The 22,272-nt window shown below is 52.6% G+C and overlaps 1 protein-coding gene across 1 annotated transcript in view; it reads right to left on the minus strand.

Moving 5' to 3' along the window:
- LOC119974815 (hyaluronan and proteoglycan link protein 3-like) overlaps window positions 1-12,982 on the minus strand; it is a 22,240-nt gene extending 9,258 nt beyond the window's left edge. The window contains exons 1-2 of the mRNA XM_038814085.1: window positions 12,694-12,982; window positions 804-942 (exon numbers count right to left, since the gene is read on the minus strand). Of these exons, the coding sequence (XP_038670013.1) occupies window positions 804-942; window positions 12,694-12,717 (163 nt within the window). The 5' untranslated portion in view covers window positions 12,718-12,982. The remainder of the gene's footprint in view (window positions 1-803; window positions 943-12,693) is intronic.
- Window positions 12,983-22,272: the final 9,290 nt, after the last annotated feature.

Consider the following 22,272-nt stretch of genomic DNA (forward strand, 5'->3'; position numbering starts at 1 on the left):
GAGCGGTAACGGGGACAGGAGGAGCCGGGGACAGGAGGAGCCGGGGACAGGAGGAACGGTAACGGGGACAGGAGGAGCAGTAACGGGGACAGGAGGAGCGGTAACGGGGACAGGAGGAACGGTAACGGGGACAGGAGGAGCGGTAACGGGGACAGGAGGAGCCGGGGACAGGAGGAGCCGGGGACAGGAGGAACCGGGGACAGGAGGAACGGTAACGGGGACAGGAGGAACGGTAACGGGGACAGGAGGAACGGTAACGGGGACAGGAGGAGCCGGGGACAGGAGGAACGGTAACGGGGACAGGAGGAGCCGGGGACAGGAGGAACGGTAACGGGGACAGGAGGAGCCGGGGACAGGAGGAACGGTAACGGGGACAGGAGGAATGGTAACGGGGACAGGAGGAACGGTAACGGGGACAGGAGGAACGGTAACGGGGACAGGAGGAGCGGTAACGGGGACAGGAGGAGCCGGGGACAGGAGGAACGGTAACGGGGACAGGAGGAATGGTAACGGGGACAGGAGGAACGGTAACGGGGACAGGAGGAACGGTAACGGAGACAGGAGGAATGGTAACGGGGACAGGAGGAACGGTAACGGGGACAGGAGGAGCGGTAACGGGGACAGGAGGAACGGTAACGGGGACAGGAGGAACGGTAACGGGGACAGGAGGACCTCTGCTGGCCTCGGGAATGAGTAATATCTGGGGAGGCCTTCATCACACCAGGTTCACCAACAGTGCAGCAAATGCTTGGATGAAATGAGCGCTATTTGAAGGATACGGCAGTATTGATGACAGTACTTACGTTCACCATTTCCATTTCCGTTGCCATTTATGTAGAATGCACCGTTTTGTGCCGGACACACGGGCAGGGAAACCAGCTGCAGGAGTATCACAGTCAGAACAAATCTCATGATCGAAAACCCCTGTTGGAATCCACAAGTCTGCAAAAGAAGAACAAGGGCCAGGGTTGCTTTAAATTGAAAATTAGTGGTTAGATGAGGTGAAACCTCCAGATCAGAAGAGGAAGCTAAGACTGGTGGTTTTAACATTCTCGGTTGATAACGAATGAGAATGAGTCAAAACTGAAGTCGAAGGAACAAAGACAAAGAACAGAGAAAGGTACAGCACAGGAACAGGCCCTTCGGCCCTCCAAGCCTGCGCCGACTATGCTGCCCATCGAGCCTAAAACCTTCTACATTTCCAGAGTCCATATCCCTCTATTCCCGTCCCATTTACGTATTGTGTCAAGACTCCCCTTAAACGTCACTTTCGTACCCGCTTCCACCACCTCCTCCGGCAGCGAGGTTGAGGCACCCACTACCATCTGTGAGTAAAAAAAATACTTTGTTCGCAGATCTCCTGTAGACTTTGCCCTTCGCACCTTAAACCTAGTAATTGACTCTTCCCCCTGTGGAAAAAGCTAGGTTCATTTTTTTTTAGGCTGCACTGACCAATTTGCTATTTTCACTTCCATGAAAATAGCAACCGTGACAATCCAATGGTCCTCAGGAAAAATCTGCTCAGAAATTTGACCAGCTATTTGCTGTACTATTGCTGTACTGACTAGCACTTGCTGCGTGGTGGCGCTGTAACCACCTTCCTCACGGGGTGCCTGTAGTAACCAGTCCTAGCCACCGGGTAGCGCTGCTGTGCAGCAATCAGGAATAGCCTCATTTGCTCCACCCAGTGGGCAAGATCTGGAATAGCAGCAGCTTGGACCCAGGGACCAGAAATAACCATCAAGGCACCGACAAGGTTTTCACAGGCTTCTAAATCCCCCAAAAAACACAAGTTTAAAAACTCTAAAAACTCGTACTAAAAGCAGAAAACCTACTTAGTCACTGATGAAAGGCCCACTGATAAAGGCAAGCCTAAATAGCAAGTATGAACAGGCTATTGAACTGTAAAAGGCATCATGGTTGAGTCCAAACCTGCACGAGCCTAGGGTCGTCAGTTCTGTCAGGGTTAATACCACAGGCAAGAAGTGGAAGCACCCCCTGAGCTGACACTAGGGGCTGGGCGGTACTGTGGGTTTCATAAGAACGGGGGCAGCGGAACAATGTTCCCCGAGGCTGACTCTCCGTTGGCTGCCTACATACTCACTGTCCAATTAAGAAGAGTGGACTGGCTCTCACTTCCACTTGACCGAAGGTGGTTAGGAAAGCAGATGGAATGTTTTCCTTTATTGGGCGAGGTATTGAGTACAAAAGCAGGGGATGTGATGCTGGAACTGTACAGAACGGTGGTTAGACCACAGCTGGAGTTGTGTGTACAGTTCTGGTCACCAGAGGAAGGACACGTTTGCTCGGGAGAGAGTGCAGGGGAGATTTACAAGAATGTTGCCAAGGCTGGAAAATTGCAACAACGAGGAGAGCTTGGATAGAACACCGGACGCTAAGATGTAACTTAAGTGGGGTACAAAATTATGAGGGGCCTGGACAGGGTGGATAAGGAAGACTTGTTTCTCCTAACCTGAGGGGTCAATTACCCAGCGGCATAAATTTAAGGTGATTGGTAGAAGAATTAGAGGGGACATGAGGTAATGGTTCTTCACCCAGTGGGTGCTGGGTGTCTGGAACTCACTGCCTAAATTTGGGGTTGAGGCTGATATGCTTAACTCATTTAAAAGGTACCTGGATCTGCATCTAAAGTGCTGGAACTTAAAGGCCACGGATCAAGTATAGGAAAATGGGATTAGAATGAGCGGCTAGTTTCTTTTTTCTTGTATTTTTGGCCGACGCAGACACATTGGGCTGATTGACCTCTTTCTGCACCGTAACGTTTCTATGGTTCGGTGGTGTCTCAGCTCGATGGCGGCACCTCACTGACTTGCAAGGATTCGGCCAGAAGGTATTTGTGGGTGAGGGGAAACCTCGCTGCTGGATTGGCCGAGATCTCGATTGTGGCCTTTCGTGCCTGTCGCCCACTCTTTGCAACATGCAGCCTCTGATCATCTTGCCAGCCTCCCACAGCGAAACCATCTCCAGTCAGCTGGCAGTCGCCCTGTCTAGCCAAGGCTGCCCTGAGGCCGTGAAATTACCACTAATTGGTGCTTTGATCATGTTAATCGGCTGCCCACCTGCTGTGGTGGGGATGTGCTTCTATTCTCCTGCCCCTCCCTCTCCCACCCGTGCAGCGAGGCCTATCCCTCACCCACCCCTGCAGCAAGGCCTATCCCTCTCCCACCCCTGCAGCGAGGCCTATCCCTCTCCCACCCCTGCAGCAAGGCCTGTCCCCCTCCCACCCCTGCAGCAAGGCCTATCCCTCGCCCACCCCTGCAGCAAGGCCTATCCCTTTCCCACCCCTGCAGCGAGGCCTATCCCTCGCCCACCCCTGCAGCAAGGCCTATCCCTCGCCCACCCCTGCAGCAAGGCCTGTCCCTCTCCCACCCCTGCAGCAAGGCCTGTCCCTCTCCTACCCCTGCAGCAAGGCCTATCCCTCGCCCACCCCTGCAGCAAGGCCTGTCCCTCTCCCACCCCTGCAGCAAGGCCTGTCCCTCTCCTACCCCTGCAGCAAGGCCTGTCCCTCTCCCACCCCTGCAGCAAGGCCTGGCCCCCTCCCACCCCTGCAGCAAGGCCTGTCCCTCGCCCACCCCTGCAGCAAGGCCTGTCCCTCGCCCACCCCTGCAGCGAGGCCTGTCCCTCTCCCACCCCTGCAGCGAGGCCTGTCCCTCTCCCACCCCTGCAGCAAGGCCTATCCCCCTCCCACCCCTGCAGCGAGGCCTGGCCCCCTCCCAGCCCTGCAGCGAGGCCTATCCCCCTCCCACCCCTGCAGCAAGGCCTGGCCCCCTCCCACCCCTGCAGCAAGGCCTGGCCCTCGCCCACCCCTGCAGCGAGGCCTATCCCCCTCCCACCCCTGCAGCAAGGCCTATCCCCCTCCCACCCCTGCAGCAAGGCCTGTCCCCCTCCCAGCCCTGCAGCAAGGCCTGTCCCCCTCCCACCCCTGCAGCAAGGCCATTCCCCCTCCCACCCCTGCAGCAAGGCCTGGCCCCCTCCCACCCCTGCAGCAAGGCCTGTCCCCCTCCCACCCCTGCAGCAAGGCCTATCCCCCTCCCACCCCTGCAGCAAGGCCTGGCCCTCTCCCACCCCTGCAGCAAGGCCTATCCCTCTCCCACCCCTGCAGCGAGGCCTATCCCTCGCCCACCCCTGCAGCGAGGCCTATCCCTCTCCCACCCCTGCAGCGAGGCCTATCCCTCTCCCACCCCTGCAGCAAGGCCTGGCCCTCTCCCACCCCTGCAGCAAGGCCTGGCCCCCTCCCACCCCTGCAGCAAGGCCTGGCCCTCTCCCACCCCTGCAGCAAGGCCTGGCCCCCTCCCACCCCTGCAGCAAGGCCTGGCCCCCTCCCACCCCTGCAGCAAGGCCTGGCCCTCTCCCACCCCTGCAGCAAGGCCTGGCCCCCTCCCACCCCTGCAGCAAGGCCTGGCCCCCTCCCACCCCTGCAGCAAGGCCTGGCCCTCTCCCACCCCTGCAGCGAGGCCTATCCCCCTCCCACCCCTGCAGCAAGGCCTATCCCTCACCCACCCCTGCAGCGAGGCCTATCCCCCTCCCACCCCTGCAGCAAGGCCTGTCCCTCTCCCACCCCTGCAGCGAGGCCTATCCCCCTCCCACCCCTGCAGCGAGGCCTATCCCTCGCCCACCCCTGCAGCGAGGCCTATCCCTCTCCCACCCCTGCAGCAAGGCCTATCCCCCTCCCACCCCTGCAGCGAGGCCTGGCCCCCTCCCACCCCTGCAGCAAGGCCTATCCCTCTCCCACCCCTGCAGCAAGGCCTGGCCCTCGCCCACCCCTGCAGCGAGGCCTATCCCCCTCCCACCCCTGCAGCGAGGCCTATCCCTCTCCCACCCCTGCAGCGAGGCCTATCCCCCTCCCACCCCTGCAGCGAGGCCTATCCCTCGCCCACCCCTGCAGCGAGGCCTATCCCTCTCCCACCCCTGCAGCAAGGCCTGGCCCTCTCCCACCCCTGCAGCAAGGCCTATCCCTCTCCCACCCCTGCAGCGAGGCCTATCCCCCTCCCACCCCTGCAGCGAGGCCTATCCCCCTCCCACCCCTGCAGCAAGGCCTGTCCCTCTCCCACCCCTGCAGCGAGGCCTGTCCCTCTCCCACCCCTGCAGCGAGGCCTGTCCCTCTCCCACCCCTGCAGCGAGGCCTGGCCCTCTCCCACCCCCGCAGCGAGGCCTATCCCCCTCCCACCCCTGCAGCAAGGCCTGGCCCTCTCCCACCCCCGCAGCGAGGCCTGTCCCTCTCCCACCCCTGCAGCGAGGCCTGGCCCTCTCCCAGCCCTGCAGCGAGACCTGTCCTTCGCCCACCCCTGCAGCGAGGCCTATCCCTCTCCCACCCCTGCAGCAAGGCCTATCCCCCTCCCACCCCTGCAGCAAGGCCTATCCCCCTCCCACCCCTGCAGCAAGGCCTGTCCCTCTCCCACCCCTGCAGCGAGGCCTATCCCTCTCCCACCCCTGCAGCGAGGCCTGTCCCTCTCCCACCCCTGCAGCGAGGCCTGGCCCTCTCCCACCCCCGCAGCGAGGCCTATCCCCCTCCCACCCCTGCAGCGAGGCCTGGCCCTCTCCCAGCCCCGCAGCGAGGCCATTCCCCCTCCTATCCCTGACCTACACTGGCTCCTGCTCCAGCCATGTCTTGGTTTTAAAGTTCGAAGCACTGTTCTCAAATGTCTATGTGGCCTCGCCCCTCCCCATCTCTGCAATCTCTCCTCCAGCCCCACAACCCTCCAAGATCTCTGCGCTCCTCTAATTCTGACATGGTGACCATTCCCAATCACAATCACTACACCATTGGTGACCATGCCTTCAGCTGAGTGGGCCCCACATTCTCTCCCTACACCTCTCCGCCTCCTCGACTCCTCTTTAAGAAGCATCTTAACACCCACCTCTTTGGACAGGTTTTGAGAATCGAACCTAAGATCTCCTTATGCGATTTAGCATCATGCTTTTTTTCCTAGAATTTTCCTGTGAAGATACTTGGAGCATTTCGTTAGCGTTCAAGCTGCTACATAAATATAAGTTGTTGTTGTTATATCAACACCACCCAACTCTAACACCACCAACATTCCTAATGCACAAAACCAAATGTTAACATTTAAAAAAATTAAAATCTCTCGTCTATTTCAGCTTTTAATTATTGAAATGGGTCGTGGGTGAGTGGGATCTCTGCCAGAACATCCCCGAGTGCTAATCTTCAGGATGTGACAGGAATGTCTTGGATCAACGGCAGCATCAGGATCAGAAATTCTGGTTGGAATTAGTTCAGTGAGAATTGAACATTTTGGATTTTAAACCGGGTCCCCCAGCCTCAACCTTCAGAACAAATTCAGCACAAAATTGTTGTTAATGCTGCAGTTGCCATTTTTAGATTCTAACAGCAGGTGGCAGCAGAGACCAACATAGAAAAGTCAGACGACAGCCTCTGGAGAGGGGGCAAGAGAGGCATAGAATCCCCAAAGTGCAGAAGGAGGCCAAAGGGCCAATCGGGTCTGCACCGACCCTCTGAAAGAGCACCCTACCCATCCCCGGCCCCAAGCCCATAGCCCCACCTAACCTGCACATCTTTAGGCTGTGGGAGGAAACCCGAGCACCCGGAGGAAACCCACGCAGACACGGGGAGAACGTGCAGACTCCGCACAGTGACCCAGGCCGGAATCGAACCCGGGTCCTTGGCGCCGTGAGGCCGCAGTACTAACCACCCGGTTTTATACCTTGCCCAAAAGATGGCACCTTCAGCAGTGCAGAGCTCGCTCAGTGTTTCACTGAAGACTCAGCTCAGAATTTGGGCTTAATAATAAGAATAATTGCTTATTGTCACAAATAGGCTTCAATGAAGTTACTGTGAAAAGCCCCTAGTCGCCACATTCCGGCGCCTGTTCAGGGAGGCTGGAACGGGAATTGAACCCGCGCTGCTGGCCTTGTTCTGCATTACAAGCCAGCTGTTTAGCCCACTGTGCTAAACCAGCTTGGGGACCCGAGGGGATTGAGATGCCAGCACGCACTGAGCCAAAGCTGACACCTTGTGCCTATTGAACTGCTGCCGGATCAACCGATCAATGAGGCTCTGTCGCTCTTGTTAATTGTGAACCGCTGCTTCATATTAGCGCACCCCTGGGTCTGAGCTTTCCACCAATCGGGCGAATGTTCTCTTTGCCCAGGCGAGTGCTCTCTTTGCCCAGGCGAGTGCTCTCTTTGCCCAGGCCAGTGCTGTCTTTGCCCAGGCGAGTGCTGTCTTTGCCCAGGCGAGTGCTCTCTTTGCCCAGGCGAGTGCTGTCTTTGCCCAGGCGAGTGCTCTCTTTGCCCAGGCGAGTGCTCTCTTTGCCCAGGCGAGTGCTGTCTTTGCCCAGGCGAGTGCTGTCTTTGCCCAGGCGAGTGCTCTCTTTGCCCAGGCGAGTGCTGTCTTTGCCCAGGCGAGTGCTCTCTTTGCCCAGGCCAGTGCTCTCTTTGCCCAGGCCAGTGCTCTCTTTGCCCAGGCCAGTGCTGTCTTTGCCCAGGCGAGTGCTCTCTTTGCCCAGGCCAGTGCTCTCTTTGCCCAGGCCAGTGCTCTCTTTGCCCAGGCCAGTGCTCTCTTTGCCCAGGCCAGTGCTCTCTTTGCCCAGGCCAGTGCTCTCTTTGCCCAGGCCAGTGCTGTCTTTGGACCCTGAAGCATACGTGACAGATTCCTGGCCTGGGTGTGCAATTTCACGTTGGCAAATTACCAGTCAAAATGGAGGGTGGGAAGACGATGGACACCAATAGCAGGGTGAGTGTGGGCTGGCATTTCTAATGTGCTCCCTCAGAGGGGGAGCCACTGACTGTGTAGCTGTTGACCCCGGACAGGTAAATATCTATGTTAAAACTATGACACCAGTGTCCAGGCAGCACAATCATACACTGACCTCACACTGACCTCAGACACATTTGTTCATTTTATTTCAGCCCTGACCGTCCATCCTGCCCTGGATCGAGGCTGCATCGAAAGCTTAAAGCCGCCTGGCCAATCGGCCAATCTGCTGGCTGTAAAAGCAGACGGGCCGAGTAAATTGCGTTAAATTGGCCCCTGAATGGGCTACATTTCCGGCACGATAGTTGGGAGGCCCCTTCCGACTCTGGCGCATGCCTGCCGACCAAAATATTGCGCGAGTGCACGATGACGTTGGTATGTGCGCCTGAGGCCTTCGCACACGAGTCCAGGCACTTTGTACCATTCCAGCACTAGAATATCATTAACCCATCGATGCTCTTGCATCACTGGCATGGTGGCAGAGGGCAGCACAGTGGCACAGCGGTTAGCACTGCTGCCTCACAGCACCAGGCTCCCGGGTTCAATTCCGGCCTCGGATGATTATCTGTGCAGAGTCTGCACGTTCTCCCCGTGTCTGCGTGGGTTTCCTCCCGATTCTCTGGTTTCCTCCCACAATCCAAAGATGTGCAGGGTAGATGGCTTGCCCACGATCAATTAACCCGCCGCGTCCAAAGGTTTAGGTGGGGTTATAGGGATGGCTGGGGGCGTGGACCTAGGTACGGTGCTCTTTCAGAGGGTCCGTGCCGACCCGATGGGTGAATGGCCTCCTTCCGCACTGTAGTGATTCCAAATGGCCAAAATGGCACAGTCGGAGGCCATCCAGCCCAGGCGGCTCTCTGGGTAGAGCGATCCGGACAGCCCCATTCCTGCTCCACCTCCGTCAGCCTAAAACTTTATCGCCCTCAGGTGCTCCCCCAATGTCCTGTTGAAATCATTCATCGTCTCTGATACCACCCAGCCTCATGGGCAGTGAGCTTCAAGACACCCTGTCAACTGCAGAGCCTACATTTATTGAAAAGCTGGGAAGAGAATTTACCCCACGCCCTCGGGGAGAAGGGCGAGTTATTCTGAACTCTCACCTCAATGCCCAGTGCTTGGATTTTATGACTATTTTCCAACATGTTGCCCTGGCATTGTGTCTCGGTCAGCCAGACGCTCCTACTCGGTAAACTGGTGGCAGAGCTGTTGCTCAGGGTCACCTGACTCGTGGTCGCTCGATGAATCCAATTCCATTCTTATCGTGTGGAGTATTCACATATTCGGCTGCTGTTTTGTCAATTGTATTTTCTGACTCCATCCATTTACCCCGGAGAACTGCAAGTCAGTAACCTTGGCAACAGGCTACCCGCCAGACTCCTTGTATTTGAAAGGTTCTCATTTTCACTGCTGCACCTCAGGTGGGGCCCCATCTCGTTGGGACGTCCGCCAGAATCGTCGAAACCCGTGCGTGGCCACAAACCCCCTGCCCTCCCTCCCCTTCTGCGGTTCTGACACAGACGTCAAAGAAATAATTCCCAGGTGGGTCAAATGAAAAGAAGGCGGTTATTTTTGACCAGCACACACACACACACGATGGGCCGAAGAGCCTTTTCCGGGCTGTAGGCCTCTCCGAATCCGCGATCGTAGAAAGTGTCAGGAGTTGAAATCCGGGTTTCAGGAAATTTGGTTTCTGCTCCCTTCGAAAGTTAGGTCTGAATTTCCAAATTGGGTTCCGCTCCCAGATCCTGTGGGCGAGGTGCTGGGAGTGGTGGGGGACACAGGCTGATGTATTATCAATGCCCCCCCCCCCCCCCCCCCCCCCCCCCCACACCCCCCCCCCCCCCCCCCCCCCCCCCCCCCCCCACACACAGCTGTTCCTACCGCAGGAACAATGCAGGTTGAGGGGAGATTTGATCGGGGTGTACAAGATTATGACAGGTTTGGGTAAGCCTACTTGTGACAATAAAGATTATTATTATTATTATTATTATTATTAATGGCTGATGTAACACTGACTAAGTTTTATCCGGAGTTTTATCCCGGAGGAAACCCACGCAGACACAGGGAGAACGTGCAGACTCCGCACAGACAGTGACCAAAGCCGGGAATCAAATCTAGGATCCTGGAGCTATGAAGCAACAGTGCTAACCACTGTGCTCCCGTGCTGTATTAAATAGCAGAGCAGGCTAGAAGGGCTGAATGGCCTCCTTCTGTTCCTGTTGCTTATGGCTTTTTAAGACCTGGAATCGTTGGATGGTGGAAGCAGAGGCAGTGTATTATTTCACAAAGAAACAAGATGGGTTCTTGAGGGAGAAACAAAAACTTGCAGGCAAAAAGGATAGTGTGGGGATGATTGGGTTGCGCTACTGAGAGCCGGCATGGATTCAATGGGCCAAAGTAATATCTGAAAGCACTTCACAGCTCATGAATCACTTCTGAGGTTATGTATGGGGAGACACAGCACACCCATTGTGCACAGCCAGAGCTAACAGAACAGTAAAAAGAACGAATAGCCAGATAATCTGTTTTTCCGAGTATTGGCTGAGGGAGGAATGGTGGCGAGGCTGCCAGGAGAACTCACCGCTCCCCTTGACGAAATCACCAGGGCATCTTTAATAACACCACCCCCACCCCCTCGAGCAGAGACAGCAGTGCTGTGGTCTAACGTCACACCACCTTTAACAGTGCAGCACTCCCTCAGCACTTCACTGGAATCTCAGTCTGGACTATGTGCTCAGGCCTTGAAGCCATCATCTGACTGTGAAGGTGGTCTCAGAAACTCAAAGCCACATAATAACACCCAGCACCAAATTAGGTCAATCTTTTAGCTTTCAGATTAAAACAATAACCCCCCCAGTGTTAAATCGTTTTAAATTTGACGCCTGTTTACACTCGGGATGAAAATGGCTTTATATAATAGTCTATTTGTGTGATAAATTTGATTATTTTACATTTTCTTAGCTCAAATTATTGTTTAGATTTTTTGCACCTTATTTCAGACCTGAGAGAATTTATGGGATCATTACCGGATACTTACTGCCGTCAATTTGAATTACAACCAGATGCTGTGTGCCAATGATAATATTTGCTGTGATTCTTAACTGTGCCTTAACAATTTCTTAATTGTACATTTTAAAGGAGATTTCACACTGCAGTAATTCATTTTCAAGAAGGAGTTTGATGTTTTTACATCTCTTGCTGGGAAAGGGCTTCAATATGTTATGGAACCAAGCAGAAACATCGCAATGCCCACATCGCGGCACGGTGGTTAGCACTGCTGCCTCACAGCACCAGGGACCCGGGTTCAATTCCGGCCCCGGGTCACTGTCCATGTAGAGTTTGCACATTCTCCCCATGTCTGCATGGGTCTCACCCCCACAACGCGGGGCAGCACGGTAGCATAGGGGCAGCACATTTGCTTCACATCCTCAGGGTCCCAGGTTCAATTCCTGCCTTGGGTCACTGTCTGGGCAGAGTCTGCACGTTCTCCCCGTGTCTGCGTGGGTTTCCTCCGGGTGCTCCGGTTTACTCCCAGAGTCCAAAGATGTGCAGGTTAGGTGGATTGGGTGTGCTAAATTGCCCTTAGTGTCCAAAAAGGTTAGGTGGGGTTACTGGGTTACAGGGAGAGGGTGGAAGTGTGGGCGTAAGTGGGGTGCTCTTTCCAAGGGCCGGTGCAGACCCGATGGGCCAAATGGCCTCCTTCTGCAGTGTAAATTCTATGAATTTGATGAACCCAAAAGATGTGCAAAGCTCTTAATTGGAACAAATAATTGGATATTCTAAATTTATCAAAACAATATTTTTAAAAGGTTAGGTGGGGGTTACGGGGATAGGGCGAGGGGGTGGACCTAGGTAGAATGCTCTTTCAGAGGGTCGGGGCCGACTCGATGGACCCAATGGCCTCCTTCTGCACTGTTGGGATTCTATGGTCACAATTTAGTCCAATTTAAACCAGATAAGAGTAACCCCCTCCCAAAAAAAGCGCATTAAAAGTAGCATACACCTGACTGCTTCTGGAAGGGTGTTTTTTTTTGTGACGGCGCGATTAATTCGATGTGTCCTGTGTGCTGTTACTACAGTATTGTCACTGCCCCACTCGCTCAGCCCTGGTCCCTGTGGGGTGCGAGCCATCCGCCCAGCTGCAGAGAGGCGGCGCTGCCAGCAGAGGGCGACGCCCACAGCCAAAGAAAAACTCCAGCCAGAAGTTTGGGAACTTCGAGGTTTCAAAAAAAACTTCACTTTACTTCCGCACAAACCTCCCCAAACCGCACCGCAAATTAACCATCAACACGAGCATTCTTCCTTCATCTGCCACCTTTGTGTTTCAATCCACAGGTCGACCATTAAGAGTTCTCCCAGTGAGATTGACTTTTGCAAGTTAAATAAGTTAAAAAGTTAAAATCACGAAAATCGAAATTAATCTGGCCGAAATGTTGCATATGCTGTTTCCACATTGTCCAATTTCGCCTCGGTTATGTCAGGAAAGTTATTTTAAAATATAATTCTTTGTCCAATATATAAGCGCTCAAACAACACAAAACTTCACCTTTTACCTGAACTTAAAATAAAACAGCTCCGTTTGAATTCTCCCACTCCTCAACACAGCTTGTGTGTTTTTAAACAGGTAATTTACTGGCTTCTTGTCTAACATTCCACTTTCCCACCCAACCAGACAACTTTCTTGCTTTTGCTCATTTTTTAAAACATCTTTCAGCAAAGGGGTAATTTCATATCACCCCCCTCCGCCCCACTCTCCCCCCCCCCCCCCCCCCCCCCAAAACAAACTGCTCACTTGTTTGTTAAACTTTGAAACAAAACTAGCAAGCTTTGTTTTTTTGAGCGGAATGTACATTAAGGCGAGTTCACAGCGGGGTCTGGAAATTGACCTGCGTTGAAATAGCACAACTCTTTGAATTGAGCAAAGCTTTGTTACTTACCAAGGTGAACATCTTTTTTTTCATGTGCTTCAAGTCGTCCCACTGCAAAAAGAAAGCTCACTGCCTTTTTTTTTGCCAAACGCCCCTTTGGTATCCCAGAGCCTGTGGTGAGTAAACCTGTGGCACTCTTAAACTAACTGTACTTTATATATAAAGGGAAAAAAAACACTTTGGGGGGGAGGTGGGGGGGAAAGTCAGACAACGTCAGCAGTCAGTTCAGTGACGTTCCGTCCTGAAGGCAGCCCCTGATCGCCCAGAAGGACACAGGCACTCACAGGCGTGTTTATTCTATAGGAGATTCTCGAATCGTGTCTTCTCTGTTGTCTAGAACCAAGTCCTTTGGCATTTAAACTATTCAATGTCCAGTCCTCAACACCTCCGAGCCATCAAGAGACTACCTGCATTCTGAATTAGTCGTTACACTTTGCTGTGTTTTAGGAACAGCCGAGCCACTTTCAATAAAAGGTCTTTGTGCAGAATACATCTGGCATAAGATCAATAAACACATATTGCTGTGAAATTACTTTGTTTTTTTCTCCCTTTCTCCCCTTCTTTCTATATTTACACCTCTAATTTATTTTTAGTGTCTCTTGTGAACAAACCGCACCTTTATTCCTTTTGGTCAATTTGTCCTCTTTCTAGTTTTGCAGCTCAATGATGCCAGTCGGTGGACCCACTTTAATTGCAGCCACCCCACATGCGGGTTTTCCTTGCCCAAGTGCACAGTCCCTTGAAACGTCACATAGCCCCCCACACAGTCCCAAAAGCAGTAACCCCCCCCCCCACCCATCTCCACACAGTCCCAGTGACCCTCATCTCCACACAGTCCCAGTGACCCCCATCTCCACACAGTCCCAGTGACCCCCATCTCCACACAGTCCCAGTGACCCACATCTCCACACAGTCCCAGTGACCCACATCTCCACACAGTCCCAGTGACCCCCATCTCCACACAGTCCCGGTGACCCCCATCTCCACACAGTCCCAGTGACCCCCATCTCCACACAGTCCCAGTGGCCCCCATCTCCACACAGTCCCAGTGACCCCCATCTCCACACAGTCCCAGTGACCCCCATCTCCACACAGTCCCAGTGACCCCCATCTCCACACAGTCCCAGTGGCCCCCATCTCCACACAGTCCCAGTGACCCCCATCTCCACACAGTCCCAGTGACCCCCATCTCCACACAGTCCCAGTGACCCTCATCTCCACACAATCCCAAATACTGACCCCCATCTCCACACACAGTCCCAAACACTGACCCCCATCTCCACACAATCCCAAACACTGACCCCCCCCCCCCCCATTTCCACACACGGTCCCAAACACTCAACCACATCTCCATACAGTCGCAAGCACTGACCCCATCTCCACACACAGTCCCAAACACTGACCCCCCATCTCCAGACACAGTCCCAAACACTGACCCCCATCTCCACACAGTCTCAAACACTGACCCCCTGTGGTGAATTATAAACACTAATAATCCACACTGTATTGTACAACATGTTTTGAGCCTGTACCTTGTACTAGATCATGTGTAGTTGCGTGGCTCTACCCATAGGGGGAGATGAGGAGCTTGTACTGGGCTCCTCCCTTGGCTCCTCCCATGGCTCCTCCCCCTAACCGGAAGTATAAAGGTTGCTGTTGTGAGCCTGCCTGCCAGTTCATCTAGAGTTCATCTCGTCACAGGCAGACTCTGTTGTAAGATGATTAAAACCACTGTCGCATCTAACCACATGTCGCGTGAATTGATGGTCTCATCACCCCCATCTCCACACAGTCCCAAACACTGACCCCCCCCCATCTCCACACTGTCCCAAACACTGACCCCCATATCCACAGTCACAAACACTGACCCCCATCTCCACACAGTTCCAATCACTGACCCCCATCTCCACACATTGTCCCAAACATTGACCCCCATCTCCACACACTGTCCCAAACACTGACCCCCATACCCACAGTCACAAACACTGACCCCCAATCCATACACTGTCGCAAACAGTGACCCCCATCACCAAACACAGTTCCAGTGATCACCCTCCCATCTCCACACACACTGTCCCAAACAGTGAGCCCCCTCCCATCTCCACAAACTGTCCCAAACAGTGAGCCCCCTCCCATCTCCACACACTGTCCCAAAAAGTGAGCCCCCTCCCACCTCCACACACTGTCCCAAACAGTGAGCCCCCTCCCATCTCCACACACTGTCCCAAACAGTGAGCCCCCTCCCATCTCCACACACACTGTCCCAAACAGTGAGCCCCCTCCCATCTCCACACACTGTCCCAAACGGTGAGCCCCCTCCCATCTCCACACACTGTCCCAAACAGTGAGCCCCCTCCCATCTCCACACACTGTCCCAAACAGTGAGCCCCCTCCCATCTCCACACACTGTCCCAAACAGTGAGCCCCCTCCTATCTCCACACACTGTCCCAAACAGTGAGCCCCCTCCCATCTCCACACACACTGTCCCAAACAGTGAGCCCCCTCCCATCTCCACACACTGTCCCAAACAGTGAGCCCCCTCCCATCTCCACACACACTGTCCCAAACAGTGAGCCCCCTCCCACCTCCACACACTGTCCCAAACAGTGAGCCCCCTCCCATCTCCACACACTGTCCCAAACAGTGAGCCCCCTCCCATCTCCACACACTGTCCCAAACAGTGAGCCCCCTCCCATCTCCACACACTGTCCCAAACAGTGAGCCCCCTCCCATCTCCACCCACTGTCCCAAACAGTGAGCCCCCTCCCATCTCCACACACTGTCCCAAACAGTGAGCCCCCTCCCATCTCCACACACTGTCCCAAACAGTGAGCCCCCTCCCATCTCCACACACTGTCCCAAACAGTGAGCCCCCTCCCATCTCCACACACTGTCCCAAACAGTGAGCCCCCTCCCATCTCCACACACTGTCCCAAACAGTGAGCCCCCTCCCATCTCCACACACTGTCCCAAACAGTGAGCTCCCTCCCATCTCCACACACTGTCCCAAACAGTGAGCCCCCTCCCATCTCCACACACTGTCCCAAACAGTGAGCCCCCTCCCATCTCCACACACTGTCCCAAACAGTGAGCTCCCTCCCATCTCCACACACTGTCCCAAACAGTGAGCCCCCTCCCATCTCCACACACTGTCCCAAACAGTGAGCCCCCTCCCATCTCCACACACTGTCCCAAACAGTGAGCCCCCTCCCATCCCCACACACACTGTCCCAAACAGTGAGCCCCCTCCCATCTCCACACACTGTCCCAAACAGTGAGCCCCCTCCCATCCCCACACACACTGTCCCAAACAGTGAGCCCCCTCCCATCTCCACACACTGTCCCAAACAGTGAACCCCTTCCCATATCCACACACTGTCCGAAACAGTGAGCCCCCTCCCATCTCCACACACTGTCCCAAACAGTGAGCCCCCTCCCATCCCCACACACACTGTTCCAAACAGTGAACCCCCTCCCATCTCCACACACTGTCCCAAACAGTGAGCCCCCTCCCATCTCCACAAACTGTCCCAAACAGTGAGCCCCCTCCCATCTCCACACACTGTCCCAAACAGTGAGCCCCCTCCCATCTCCACAAACTGTCCCAAACAGTGAGCCCCCTCCCATCTCCACAAACTGTCCCAAACAGTGAGCCCCCTCCCACCTCCACACAGTTCTAGACAGGACTCCAAACAGGGATCAAATGCACAAAGAGGCTATTCTGCCTGATATGTCCCGGCTGGCCCATATCCTCATTCAACACATTCTGATTGCACAAAACAAATAAGCCCATGAGCCCCTCGCCCTGCCACATGGTTAATCACGCTTGCTCAGTTTATAATTTCCTGTCCAATAGGCAGCATCCCCGACTCTGAGCCAGAATCTCCCGGTTCGAGTCCCATTGATGGCCCAAGGAGGGTGTGTTTATAACGTGGCCAAAGGGGTTGAGTGACTGTAAATCCTTCCAACTTAAACCATTGGACAGGCGGTAGGAGCGGGAGAGATTCCTTTCGGCTGGAGCCTCTGGCATCACAATCGATAGCTCAAAGCTACAACATGCAAGTCATTCAGTCAGACTCCCTGGGTGAACTGGAACATACCTGTCCCATCTGTCTAAACCCCAGCAATCTACTCAAGCCAATGCCGCTCAAAGTTTGGGAGATCTACATCTCAAATTACTGGCACCTGCTTGCGACTCTGTTTGTGTTCCCTGGTCTGTAGCTCAACAAATTCAGCAAAAACCTCAGTTTTTAATCCCAAATCTGTGCCCAGTTAATTGTTCTCAGCTGAGGTGGGGGGTGGGGCTTCAACAAATAACCTTAGTGCCTGAGGCGGGGGGGGGTGGAAGCAGATCGGATTTCCACTCCTGATCAACATCCAAGATTCAAGAATTATTTTCTCAAATTGGACCAAATAATCAGAGAAGCCTTTCTTCACTTCATTGTTTCAACAGAGGCAACATCTGGATCCCAAATGTCAGGGACCTGATTTATATAATTATTTCAAAATAGTTTAGACTTAAATCTACTTTCCGATTCCTTCTTGACCCTAAATCGAAATTGCGTTACAGGTTAATATTTACTCCTCAGCTGTGTTTTTGTAAGTGATGTACCATGACAGGTAGTCCCACAAGAGGACAAAGTTCTGTTCAAAGCAGCTCGGAGATATTGAACATCAGTCTCAACCGCGTGTTCTGGGCTCACCCACTTTCTCAGCATTTTCTATTTAAGATTTGTAAACTGGAGCTTCCGTGGCAACATGCAGGAGGACTCCATCAAAAACTGTGTGAGACGCAGCATGGTGGCGCAGTGGGTTAACCCTGCAGCCTCACGGCGCCGAGGTCCAAGGTTCGATCCCGGCTCTGGGTCACTGTTCATGTGGAGTTTGCACATTCTCCCCGTGTTTGCGTGGGTTTCGCCCCCACAACCCAAAGATGTGCAGGCGAGGTGGATTGGCCACACTAAATTGCCCCTTAATTGGAAAAAATTAATTTGGTACTCTAAATTTATGTTAAAAATATGTGTGAGATGTATATCTCTACGTTATTGAGGAAATTGATTAGGGTTATCACTGTAAGTGAGTTGCATAAAGGGTAATAGACTGAGTTAGACTAAAGGCTAACTCACGCTGTATGTTTGTATTTAAACTATGCTGCACTTGATCTCAAAGTACATGGTGGAACAGTGCAGACGGAACATTACTCTGTATCTAACCACCTGCACCTTACCTGGGGAGTGTTTTGGGGACAGTGTAGACAAAACTTTACTCTGTATCGAACCTGTACTTTATCTGACATGAGGAATGTTTGATGGGACGGTGTAGAAGGAGCTTTATTCTATATCTAACCCCTGCTTTCTCTGATCTTGGGAGTGTATCTTGGGACACTATAGGTGGAACTTTACTCTGTATCTAACCCATGGTTTAGCTGACCTGGCAAGTGTTTCATGGGACAGTGTGGCTCTGAATCTATCCCTTGCTTTATCTGATTTTGGGAGTGTTTGATGTTTGATAGGACAATCTAAACTAGAGGGATCTTTATTCAACATCTAACTCGTGCGTTATCTGAGCTGGTGTTTGAAGGGATAGTGCAGACAGAAATTTGCATACACTGACCTGGGAAGTGTTTGATGAGATGGTGTAGAGGGAACTTTACCTTATATTTCACCTGTGCTGTGCCGTCCTTGTGCGTATTTGATGGGACAGTGCAGAGAAAGCATTACTATATACCTATGTACCTCACACTCACTATGCCAAAAACCAGCGTGCATTCAAAGGAATTGTTATTACTTGATTACCTCTTTCAATATTTAATTTTGATGAGTATCCAGGAGGTATCTTTGTCAATTCTCTCCAATCCATTTAAACTTGCTTCCTATCTGGCGTAGCCTCAGTGATGTAGTTGGTTGCCTTTGGTTGGGATATTTGCGAATGTGATCAGGACTTTGGTCAGTGCAGTAGTGACTGAGTATTCGCACATGCTGACATTGAAAACAAACATGTTTCCCTTGAGATATTGAGGCAGGCAGTCTGAACACTCTGTAACAGAACAGATGTAGATAAAGTGAAACAATATCTGTGTGTGTGTCTGTGTTTATATATGCCTCTATCTGTGTATGTAAAGCGTGTGTCTGAATGTAGTTCTGTGTGTATTTGAGGGTAGGTGTATGTGCCGCCACTTTTTCCTTGAGAAACTGAGATGAGGGTCCAAGGCAAGGAAACCAATAAAGATCAAATTATATAAAAACAGGGCAGCACGGTAGCGCAGTGGGTTAGCCCTGCTGCCTCATGGCGCCGAGGTCCCAGGTTCAATCCAGGTTCTAGGTCACTGTCCGTGTGGAGTTTGCACATTCTCCCCGTGTTTGTGTGGGTTTCGCCCCCACAACCCAAAGATGTGCAGGGTAGGTGGATTGGCCATGCTACATTGCCCCTTAATTGGAAAAAAATGAATTGGGTATTCTAAATATAAAAAATAAATAAATAAAAGAAGATTGCAACAGTTTTGTTCAATGTATAAAAGGTAAGAGGGAGGCAAGAATGGACATTGGACCACTGGAAAATGAGGCTGGAGAAGTAGTAATGGTGAACAAAGAAATGGCAGAGGAACTGAATGGTTACTTTGCATCAGTCTTCACGGTTGGAGTCGCCAGTGACATACCAGAACTTCAAGAGAGTCAGGATGCGGAGGTGAGTGTAGTGGCCATCACTATGAAGAAGGTTTTGGGGAAACCAAAAGGTCTGAGTCTGGATAAATCACCAGGACCGGATGGACTACACCCCAGGGTTCTGAAGAAGATAGCTGAGGAGATTGTGGAGACATTGGTGGTGATCTTACAGGAATCACTGGAGGCAGAGAGGGTCTCAAAGGACTGGAAAGTGGTTAATGTAACACCCCTGTTTAAGAAGGGAGGGAGGTAATCGCTTGTAAGCCTTTTGGCTAAGATGAGTGTGAGGTCAGGTGTAATGCCTGGATCTGGTATGTCTCTCTTGTGGGGACCATGAATTGGATTCAATTCAAATTGGTTTTTGGAACAGGTAAGAAGCTGGATTAGGGGTTTGCCCCTGTCCACACTCTGAGCTCTAGCTTTGTAACTCTGATAAAGTATTTTTTTTTTTAAAAAGGGAGGGAGGGAGGTGGAAGATGGGAGATTATTGATTGGTTAACCTGACTTCAGTTGTTGGTAAGATTTCAGAGTCTATTATTAAAGATGAGATTGCGGAGTACTTAGAAGTGCATGTTAAAATAGGACTGAGTCAACATGGGTTCATCAAGAGGAGGTCATGTCTGACAAATCTGTTAGAATGCTTTGAGGAGGGGGACTTCTGGTAGCAGCCGTGGAGGGGTAGGTCGCACATTTGATAGCTCCCGCCTGTAACGGACTTTTGGAACTTTTTCCCCCGTTCTTTTTCGGATAAAGCAGTGAAGAGTGAGACAGTGAGGAGAAACCCCCCTCCGGTGTATGGGGAATTGGACCAGAAGTGGCCATGTGAGAGTCCTATAAGGGAGACACAAGCAGAGCTGGTAACACAGGACAGCATGGCGGAGGGCAAGGATCGCAGGGAGACGGCACAGTGGTCGAAGGAGCAGTTGGTGAAGTTTTTCGAGGATTGCTTTGCTGAAGAAGGACACGCTGGACCCGATTAAGGCTTCGATTGATCAAGTGGTTCAGAATCAGGAAACCCACGGGGAGCGATCCAGGAGGTGGAACTAAAGGTGTCCGAGCACGAGGAGTATATAACCGTGCTGGAAAGCAAGGAGGGGATGATGAACGACCGCCAGAAAAGAATGCAGGAGAAGCTGGAGGAACTGGAGAATAGGTCCAGGAGGCAGAATCTCAGGATTGTTGGCCTCCCTGAAGGCAGTGAGGGATCGGATGCGAGGGCCTATGTGACGGAAGTTGATGGGGGCTGGGGAGTTCCCTCGGACTCTGGAATTGGACAGAGCGCACAGAGCCCTCGCGAGGAAGGCCAGAGCAAATAAGCTACCGAGGGCCATGGTGGTAAGGTTTCACCGTTTCATGGACAAGGAACACGTTTTGCAGTGGGTCAAGAAAAAACAGAGCAGCAAGTGGGAGAACTGTGAATTGCGCATTTATCAGGATCTGGGAGCGGATTTGGCCAAGAGGCGAGCTGGGTTCAATCGGGCAAAAACGACCCTCTTTAAGAAGGGGGTGAAATTCGGGATGCTGTACTCAGCCCGTCTGTGGATCACACATGAGGAACGGGACTTCTACTTTGAAACGCCAGACGAAGTATGGACCTTTATTAAAGAAATGAAGCTGGAGGCGAATTAAAAGACACTTAAGCCTCGGAGAAGTACTGTGGCAGCGATTTGTGGCGTGGGATTGTAAAAATTTAAGTAGCTCTATGTGAAATAATGGGCTGTGTGGATGGTTAAAGGTCGATCTGTCTTGTAGGGACCTTGTTAGAGGGGGGGATGGGCTTTGAATTTAGTTTTGCTTTTTGGGTGACTATTTCTCTAAAGTGATTGTTTCTTCACTGTTTTTTTCTGTTGTTTGCTTACTGGGGAATGTGATGCTTTTAAAATGTTTATTCATGTGGGGGGAAAGAAGAGAGTACAATAGGGAGACAGACTGCTTGGTGCCTGTGGCGGGAGCTACTGAATCAGCATGGGTCAGCTGACTCTCGGAAGTGCAGTGAGGGGATGGACAGGTGTTAAGCTGGAGCTTGACTTGGGGGATTGGTGTTGTTGGCTGGGGGGGGGCTGCTTTGCTGATAGGGGAGGAATTGTTACTAGGGGACAAATGGGAGGTTGGGAACGGCGACAGCCTGAGTGGGGACTCGAGGAAGTGGAGGGCACGAGCTCGAGGCTGACCTAAAAAGAGCGATGGCTAGTCGGCAGGGGGGCGGGGTTGGAAGCCCCCCATCCAGGCTGATCACATGGAACGTGAGAGGACTGAATGGGCCGGTCAAGAGGGCTCGCATTTGAGGGAACTGAAGGTGGACATGACAATGCTACAAGAGACACACCTAAAGGTAACAGACCAGGCGAGATTGAGGAAGGGGTGAGTTCGCCAAGTGTTCCACTCAGGACTGGACTCAAAGACCAGGGGGTAGCGATCTTGATCAGCAAGCCAGTGGCATTCGAGGCAGGGAGAATCATGTCAGACAAGGGGGGTAGGTACATAATGGTAAGTGGGAAGCTGGAGGGGGTGTGAGTGGTACTTGTGAACATATATGCTCCGAATTGGGACGACGTGGAATTTATGAGGCAGGTGTTAGGTAAGATCCTAGACTTAGAGTCACGTAACCTGACCATGGGAGGGAACATCAACACAGTCATTGATCCGGAATTGGACCGGTCAAAATCCAGGACAGGGAGGAGGCCAGCTGCGGCAAAGGAATTGAAGGGTTTTATGGAACAAATGGGGGGAGTAGACCCATGGAGGTTTGCACGGCCGAGGACAAAGCAGTTTTCCTTTTTCTCACATGGCCATAAGGTATACTCTCGCATCGACTGTTTTGTTCTGAGCAGGGCACTAATACTGAAGGTGGTGGATACTGAGTACTTGGCAATCACAGTGTCGGATCATGCCCCGCATTGGGTGGATCTGCAGGTTAGTGTGGAG

The sequence above is a fragment of the Scyliorhinus canicula genome, chromosome 12 (genome assembly GCF_902713615.1).
Source record: "Scyliorhinus canicula chromosome 12, sScyCan1.1, whole genome shotgun sequence".
In the NCBI taxonomy this organism is placed as follows: Eukaryota; Metazoa; Chordata; class Chondrichthyes; order Carcharhiniformes; family Scyliorhinidae; genus Scyliorhinus; species Scyliorhinus canicula.